We start from the raw sequence: 8,616 nt of genomic DNA on the forward strand, positions 1-8,616 counted from the left end.
TCAACACTCTCTATCGCTCTCCTGTTTCCTCCATGCACAACAGCTTTAGCCGTTTTAGTTGTCGATGAAAATTCAATAATATATACTATGATGATGATGATGTAAACTAAAATCTAGGTAAATGAACATGATTTTTTTTTGTCTATCCTTTCCAGGGCACATGAGTTTGACCCGCAGCAATTGAAACCGAATTTTTAGTTGATGGTAATGTTAAGATGTGAGTGACTTCATGTGTGTTTATAGACTTCCTTAATCACCCGAAATATATTTATCATATGTTTTATAGAGCTGGTCAAATTTAACCGAAAAAAAACATTTAATTAAGTAGTGCATGTAACAAGTATATGTTATTATGTTATTTAATTTAGTTTTAGTTTAAAAATCAGGAAAATCATTAAACACACACACACACGCACACACGCACACACACACACACACACACACACACACACACACACACACACACACACACACGTACCCAAATTAGATATACAGTATAATTTTTATATTAGATGCAGTTTAACAAAGAAGAACCTTTTCATCTGTTCTCGCATCGACCCGGACTTTTTTCGAGGTGTACTTGACTTGTGCGCTGTGTCTTCATGCCGATAAGAAACAAGCCAAGAGAAGGCAAACGCAAACCTCACTAGTTGAATCGTAAGTTTCACGATTTTTTTTCATATACAATTTGATACATATCTTCAAGCCTGCAATGTGCATAATACCAAAGAAAACCGAGCACGTTTAATCCAACAAGCTCTATCAGACAGATCACGAGAACGATAATTACACTGTTACCTTGAACGGGAATTTTTATGCAAAATAAATTCTCCCGCTTTACAATGAGAAACTGAAATTAGCTTTTGGAATTGCTGAATCTTTGGTGAATTTATTCAACCTCTTACTGCTTTTTTTATTATTTTTTTTAAATTTTAGGCATTAGTAAATCTATGCTACTGCTACTCAAAGGTTACATTCATATCTCTTGTCAAAATTCTAAAAAGGGACCTGATCGGCCCCGTCAGTGTGTTCATGTATATTTACTGTCCAACCAAAATAATAAGTACTGCGTTGTAAGACCGTTTTGTGGTACGTGTGAAACTGTGAATATTGCATTGTCGCTCTGCTTGTAGTTGTAATCGCGTGACGAGTTTGAACCTCGCTCCTACTAGCGCTAAAGTTTTGTTTCTTCTATACCACAAGATGGCGCTGCGAGCCTGTGGCTTCATTGTGTTTCGACGTCTTGCAAGTTGTGCTCCTCCACAAGACCCCATCGAGTACCTCCTCTTGCAGACCTCATATGGAGAGCACCACTGGACCCCACCCAAGGGTAAAAAAACAAAACATGCTTTATCCTCGTCAATGGCACTCTTCTTGTGATAGTAGTTTTTTCCTAACCTTTACACACCTACTCTATAAAAAGTGACTACCTATTGTAATCTTTAGACAGTATTTATTTGAACATTTCCGAAACTTCAGAGTTTAAGTGAAAAGCATTTGTTTACCATCAGGCCACGTGGACCCAGGTGAGGATGACCTTACCACAGCCCATAGAGAGACCAAGGAAGAGGCAGGGCTTGGCGCAGAGGATCTTCAGATAATTGAGGGCTTCCTGAAGGAGCTTCGCTACGAGGTCAGAGGCCGACCCAAGGAGGTGCTGTACTGGCTGGCCGAGCTCCGAGACCCGGGGGCGAAGGTCACTTTGTCCAGTGAGCACCAGAACTACCGTTGGGCCCGGTTGGAGGACGCCTGCAGTCTGGCCCAGCACAAAGACATGCAGGACACTCTGAGAGCAGCACACAGATACTTGGAGGCTCAGCAGGACAAGCAGTGACACAGGGAGTCATCATTGAGGAGAGGCTTCAAGCGGAGTTTTGCCATACTCGAAAGACAAAATCGAGATCGACAGCTGGACACAGTAACAGCATGGGACGAATAAGAACAACAAAAGTTATGGTATTCCACTATATGACATTGCTGTAACAATTGATATTATTATGACACACATAACTGATATAAAGAAAGCACCATTAGCCAGGGATGTGTTCCTCGAGCCGGTCCTCGAGGCCAAGGACCGGCTCGAGGACCGAAGGTCGGTCCTTGGTCCTTGGCCTTGGCCTCGGCCTTGGGAGTCAAGTCCTTGGTCTTGGCCTTGGCCTCGGCCTTGGGAGTCAAGTCCTTGGTCTTGGCCTTGGCCTCGGCCTTGGGAGTCAAGTCCTTGGTCTTGGCCTTGGCCTCGGCCTTGGGAGTCAAGTCCTTGGTCTTGGCCTTGGCCTCGGCCTTGGGAGTCAAGTCCTTGGTCTTGGCCTTGGCCTCGGCCTTGGGAGTCAAGTCCTTGGTCTTGGCCTTGGCCTCGGCCTTGGGAGTCAAGTCCTTGGTCTTGGCCTTGGCCTCGGCCTTGGGAGTCAAGTCCTTGGTCTTGGCCTTGGCCTCGGCCTTGGGAGTCAAGTCCTTGGTCTTGGCCTTGGCCTCGGCCTTGGGAGTCAAGTCCTTGGTCTTGGCCTTGGCCTCGGCCTTGGGAGTCAAGTCCTTGGTCTTGGCCTTGGCCTCGGGTTGCCGGTCCTTGGACACATCCCTGCCATTAGCCCAGTTTTAGATCACATGGTAAAACACGAGTGAGTTGTGCATGGACGGGGCTGACATTCAGAGCTAAAACGAACGCTGAATATGGAGTAGTATTTTAAAGCAGCAATTTGTATTGATTTACAGAATGTTTAATTTTGCTGGTGAGTGTGACAGTTAATTTTAAGGCCTTTATTTATTCGAATGTATTTTTGTGATTTTTTTTTTTAACTATATGAACACTACTGTATATATAGTATATATTACAATATACGTTGTGTGCTATGGCCTTTGTTGCTCCTATTTTTGTGAACACCAGTTAGTGGAATATTGGAATATTATGGAATATTGATTTTAAAAATATTTTTTAACAAATTCATTAAAATAAATCCCACAGTCTCATATTATTTGTCAATACAACAATTAATAGCACCAAAAATCAAGGTCGATCTCTTTAAGGCAGGGTGCCATTTAAATAGAATTTGGGGCTATAAATATAAAGTGCGGTTTGTTATTTAAATAAACATTGGTGCACAATATTGGTGGCACAACGTGCACACGTATTTTTCTGTTACTTGTGGTGGCAGAGCTAATGTTACTGAGCTGTGTGCAATGTTTACTTGGTCTATCCAATCATTGTACTCTATTCCCAGTTTTCTTTGTTAGTCATCCCATTAATGTTTCTGTCTATATATAAATTTACTAATAGCCCAAAATCGTCCCTTTTTTTAAACACCTCACAACTGCAAGGGAAGCCAGGGAGAAAAAAAAAATCTCAACTTTTTCCTCAAGCATGGGGAGAACATGCAAACTCCATCGAAGAGTCCCTGATCTGATTTTTGAGCCCTAGAGCTGTGGATTATGAGACAGACTTGTTAAGCACTATGCTGCCTGTTGCCCCCATTCACCATCCTTTCAAATTAATTCGATTCAACATCTTCACAAAGTCAAACCATGATGTATGACATGACATACAAACAGCATTCAACAGCATAGTGTTTTATTGATGAATTCCAAATGTTACCACACCAACTGTGCCTCATTTTTCAAGTCAACCCTTATTTCAACCCCTCAGAAACCAGCGACTCGTGCACAGTGTATTTATATGACTTGTGGGCTCAACGCAAAACTACCTGGCCACGGACAAAACATTGGCGTTTTTGGTTACTATGAAATATTTTTATCGGTGACACTTGCATCCTCAAAAACAATAACATACTGAGTGGACGAAATAAAGAAAAAGCCAAACAAATACAGCATTTTATATCCATAGGGTTGAACACGCTCCCAAGTTGCAGTCTGATTTTGGTGAAATTTGGAGAAATTGTCCTGTTTTCTTGAAATCACTCACATATGTGGCTAATAGAAAGTGTCAATCATCAGTCCTATCACGTCAATTGGCCACGGCGCTTTCATGACATTATTCTCATAAGTTGCTTGAGTCATTTGATGACAGAAGTCGACTTTGCAAGCGGTTGGAGAACAGCTTCACATTCAACAGACGCATGAGACACATGAAACTTTCTCATCACGGGGGAAAAAAAAAAAAATCACATCAGGGGCAAATACACAACAAAATGTCAGGCAGTGTCGCAAAATGAGTCCCATTCACGATCCACTTTGGAGCTTGATTTCCTCTTTTTGTCTTTGTGAGTTTCCAGAGCACAGGGGGAAACGTTTTCACTCCTTTTTGTTTCCACATTCAAAATCAATGTGTCTCTTTAACAAAAGTTGGAAATCTGTTGCTCCTCTTAAAGAAAATGAAGTGATTAGGCTGTACTTCAATTCCTTGGCATAAAATCCAGCCAGATTTGCCCAATGCGCTCTGAGCACATCTTAAAATGTTCTGCACCGCAAACACACAAAAAGTCATGGGAGCAAACCGAATCATGAGATGCAACTCTGCACCAAGTTCAATAGAGGCATGAACAAAACCCTGCCAGTGTCCAAAGTCAAATACCGCCCCGTAAAAGTAATTGCACATCTGAAACGTGGTGGTTTTCATTCAAATGCAAAAACCAAGCTGCGTGTGGACTAGTCTTGATTGACAGCTGATAAACCGGACCACGGCACGTCAAAAGGACTAGTGCCATATTGTCAGTGAAGTTGCATCCAAGCATGAAAGCGTCGGGGTGTAAAAGTGTAACATTTTCACATCAGCAACAACAACATCATGTAAGCAACCTCTGGGGGAAGGAAAAACAAAAACAAAACATTCTCTGCTTGTGTGGATTTGGGTGATTTGGGGACGAAAAGGAACCTTTAATTGGGACCAAGGTCAAACTTGTAAACACTTCAGTTGTGGGATTGAAGGCTACTATTTACCCTCTTAATACATAAAAAAAAAAAAAAAGAAAGAAAACCAGGTGACCGTCGTCCCTTGTTGCTCAAAACAACTCTCAGTGAAAGTCTATCGAGGCCCTGAGCTTTTTAAGAGGCAGAGAGGGGGTGCAGAGAAAGTCTTCAACTTGGGCACCCCTTTTGAGGGATCAGTGGTGATGGACGCTGCTGTTGACCGGGCCCAGCAGAGCTTTGCGTCGACAGTTTTGCTGATTGCATCGAAATTGCGGACGTGTGACACCGTCAGACACCTTGCCCTGGCCGGCCTCCCTGGTGGCTTAGTCGTTCGCTGTCACTTTGTCCATTTGCCACAATCTTCGTGTTCATTCCTTGAAAAGTCAACACACGCTTAGGAGGACATCCCAAAAAAAAAAAAAAAAGCGACAAGAAGGGAGACGTGGGATGGCATCGAAGACAAAAACAGACAGACAATGAACAGTGGGGCTGGGGAGAATCCGACCAGGTCGTTGTTTTCATCATTTATCAAATATTATTGACGAAATTGGCAGACAAGGCATACTTTGAAGAGATAAACGTCAGTCATCATTTTGATAACGGTCCGACCGACCAGCACTCATCAAGCCGACACAATCAATACTTCTGCAAAATGTGATGAGGTGCTGCATCAGAAAAGACGGTTTTGGTTACCCACCAAATTCACCATAAATCAATTTTTCGTTTCCACGCATCATAAAAGAGATCGACAATATTTGGCAGCGTAATCCGAATGATACCGGAAATGAAATAGAAATACACAAATGATATCTCTTCGCAGTTGTCAAAACTGAGCCTGACTGTCATATTTTAAGGGAAGAATATTTTTTTTTTCATTTGGCGTATTCCATCTCAATTACAGAGGGCAAGTGTACCTAATGAAGTGGTCAGTGAGCGTACATATTGGGAATTGCTTCTCCAGAATATCTTCAAACCAAAAATGTCACTTCACATTATCTAGTTTAACGTTTATAAGGATGTATTCTCAATCGCCCTCAATGACAAGAAAAAAAAACAAAACAAAACATCAAAATCCTAAACATTACTGGGGGTGCGTTGAAGAAACGCCAAATTGTTTCTGCAATACAGACGATGTGCAAGCTAGTAATTAAGGCAAACGGTGACTTGACAACAATTTTTTTTTTTGAAATCTTACGTAAAAAGTACTGGAGAGACATTATTTGACTATTTAACTGTTTAATAGATGATGAAAAGTTTTTGGCAGTAGACCTTTGACCCCACTGTACACACACACACACACACACACACACACACACACACACACACACACACACACACACACACACACACACACACACAAAATGAGGCAAAGGATTCAGGGAGTTGGCAAGGAGCAGTAACGATCCAGATCATCATGACTCTTCGTTGCCAGAGTCATCCTGGTTGTCGTAACATCTGTTGGACGTCTCGCCGTCCTCCACGCAACCCACCGCTCCGGCTTCGCCTATCGACTCCATCTCGCTCTCGTCATCGTCCTCCTCGTCCTCCTCCATGTCGTCGTAAAGGTCATCGTAGAGAAGGTCTGAGCTACTGTCCTGAGAGGGAACCCTGGTCTGGACACAGTACTCCGCCAGCGTGGTTGGCACCTTGACGCCGTCGCGATCGGCATCCGCCGCTGTGGACATCACCTGTTTTCTGTGATTAAATGACAGGCAAATCACAATCAGGTTATCTGTGATTACATAATGAGTAATAATTTTAAGAGCAGAAAATCTTGACTTTGCACTGTACCGTTCTTTTGGTAAGTTACTTTTTGTTTCATTGCTTTTGAAAGTCAAACTTTTTTTTTTGTTTGCAAATGCTCTTAAATGTTGTACTTTTAATGACGTGAAGCACATTGCGGTAAATAAATTAAGGTGCCTTGACTTGCTAAAGTAAATCAAAGTCTCAATTCTACAATATTATCGATATGCCGCATCGATTGGTCACAGCAGGCGTTATTACAAACGCCACACATTTGTATATCGACAGCACTACAGCGTGGATCCTCCGTGTATGTCAAAACATGGCCGAATGGTACGCATGCAACGTTACCTGATAATCTCTGCATACTCTTTGTCCTTGCCTTTGCTGTCCCTCCATCTGCGAAACATCACCGAAGCGTCCACGTTGGCAGGGGAAAAGGTATTTGGCTCGTTGAGTAGAGAGATGACGCTAAGCAGGATGGTCCTAGTCAAAGAAAAAAACAAAACAAAACATGCAAACAGAAGCACACCATCCAGAATTAGATTTTGGCACTGACGAATGCTTCCGATGGGTCCTCGCTAAAACAGGCTGAAGAACACATTCTGGCATTTTCACTGTTGTTGGCAAAAAATGCAACCTTTGATTCAAAAAATGCACTCGTGAAGCAAGTCCTTTCACATGTGTTAGAGACAAGATGTTGAGAAACAACTCTTTTGACCCATGATCAGGATTTGCAGGTGATCAGGCTAACCCGCCTCAATTTATTTAATTTTTTTTTTAAATATAGCAGGGCTTTTTCAAGTTTCCACGTTTGCTTAAAGCAGTCTGATTGGTCTCTCTCCGGTACTATCATCTTAATTGTCTTTACACAGATACCTGAAATAATTCAAGCTGTAAAATAACGCTGGTTATTTAGGAGCTGCAATTTACATACGATCCGATTAGTCGACTAATCACGACTCCAATCGGTAACTACTCGACTGGGCAAAGTAGTCGCTTGTGGCAGCCCGAGTACAAACGGGCAACTTTCACCTTACGCTGTTGATTAATTATTCTACAGCGTCAGAGTCACAAATGCAAAAAGGCTTTTGTGTGCACCTGACATTCTGGGTCGGATTCCATCTTTCCGACGGCAGCTCCCCGCTCTGTGGATCATCAACCGGAGGGTGCAGGATGGAGATGCACACGTCGCCATTCTGAGAAAAAAACACCACATCGCACAACGTCACACAAAAAAGAGGGCCCGCTTCATGACACAGTGGACATGTGCACAGCCAGACGTTTACTAAAAAAAGGATGGAACACATGGAAGAAAAATACCTCATAGATGTTGGGGTGCCACATCTTGGTGATGAAACGAAAGGTTGGCGGTAAATACGGGTAGTCCACTGGGAACTTGATGTGAGCCTGCAAGAGTGAACATACACTCACGTTTTAAATCCGACTCACGTCAAAATGTGTATCGTTAATACTGTACGCGCTGCTGCGATATGTCACAAATAACCTATTTAGGGCGCCCCAAATTTCTCTTTGTGGAATTTCCAGTCATGTGTCGAAAAAGGCGGTTTTTCAAAGCCTTACATTTGGGAGACAATTAAGGCTGGAGATTTGAATGCACGGATCAATGTAAGAACAAGTGGGCACCCTCTGCAGTATCTAAAATACGCCGACTATTCTCCTGAAGTGCTGGCGCAAACCTGTTGCGACAAGAACAAGAACTCACTACCTGGAAAGTTGAACATGAGGCCGTGTTTAATCTTGTGTTTGTTAGCACAGACGAACGGCAAACCCGCCCAAGAGTGAGTGAGCCACGCGGCTTGTTTCTCATCCACTGTAGAAGACGCTAATGACTCTGTACAGATGATGAGCCGTAATGTTGTTACTGTCAGGCTACTCTGGATTTATACCAAGTATGATTGAAGTTTGTTTTTTTGCTGGCCTATTTTAACAAGGACTTTGTGGCTCTGTCAGAGAAATTTGAAGCCATTTGAAAGAGGCTTTGATAAATATACT

At 42.6% G+C, this 8,616-nt stretch overlaps 2 protein-coding genes across 4 annotated transcripts; one reads left to right on the forward strand and one right to left on the reverse strand.

Moving 5' to 3' along the window:
- The first annotated feature begins 12 nt into the window (after window positions 1-12).
- Window positions 13-1,896, forward strand: nudt2 (nudix (nucleoside diphosphate linked moiety X)-type motif 2). 3 transcript variants are annotated; one of them, XM_019881265.1, is made up of 4 exons: window positions 527-657; window positions 937-1,024; window positions 1,204-1,330; window positions 1,512-1,896. In XM_019881265.1, the coding sequence occupies exons 3-4, from the start codon at window positions 1,204-1,206 to the stop codon at window positions 1,832-1,834; spliced, it is 450 nt and encodes a 149-aa protein (XP_019736824.1). In that variant the 5' UTR covers window positions 527-657; window positions 937-1,024; the 3' UTR covers window positions 1,835-1,896. The 3 variants fall into 3 exon arrangements, with proteins under 3 accessions (XP_019736825.1, XP_019736824.1, XP_019736823.1); XM_019881266.1 differs by lacking the exons at window positions 527-657; window positions 937-1,024 and adding an exon at window positions 13-117; XM_019881264.1 differs by lacking the exon at window positions 937-1,024 and having other exon boundaries at window positions 529-657.
- A 3,062-nt stretch (window positions 1,897-4,958) lies between these two features.
- On the reverse strand, window positions 4,959-8,050 carry LOC109522577 (ubiquitin-conjugating enzyme E2 R2-like). The gene is made up of 4 exons (XM_019881263.1): window positions 7,924-8,050; window positions 7,702-7,799; window positions 6,952-7,086; window positions 4,959-6,552 (listed from the first exon to the last, which is right to left on the reverse strand). Exons 1-4 carry the CDS (start codon window positions 7,945-7,947, stop codon window positions 6,270-6,272), a joined length of 540 nt encoding a protein of 179 aa, XP_019736822.1. The 5' UTR covers window positions 7,948-8,050; the 3' UTR covers window positions 4,959-6,269.
- Between the last annotated feature and the right edge of the window lie 566 nt (window positions 8,051-8,616).

Source organism: Hippocampus comes, unplaced genomic scaffold (genome assembly GCF_001891065.2).
Source record: "Hippocampus comes isolate QL1 unplaced genomic scaffold, H_comes_QL1_v1.1 scaffold68, whole genome shotgun sequence".
Classification (NCBI taxonomy): Eukaryota; Metazoa; Chordata; class Actinopteri; order Syngnathiformes; family Syngnathidae; genus Hippocampus; species Hippocampus comes.

Bases quoted from the DNA above. Each gene is read 5' to 3' on its own strand.
- LOC109522577 (XM_019881263.1), bottom strand. From the start codon at position 7,947: ATGTGGCACCCCAACATCTATGAG. The intron at 7,087-7,701 runs GTGCACACAAAA...TTCTTTGACTAG, and splicing joins AATCCGACCCAGAATGTCAG to GACCATCCTGCTTAGCGTCA. The intron at 6,553-6,951 runs GTAACGTTGCAT...ATTTAATCACAG, and splicing joins GAGTATGCAGAGATTATCAG to AAAACAGGTGATGTCCACAG.
- nudt2 (XM_019881266.1), top strand. From the start codon at position 1,204: ATGGCGCTGCGAGCCTGTGGCTTCATTGTGTTTCGACGTCTTGCAAGT. The intron at 1,331-1,511 runs GTAAAAAAACAA...GTTTACCATCAG, and splicing joins CCACTGGACCCCACCCAAGG to GCCACGTGGACCCAGGTGAG.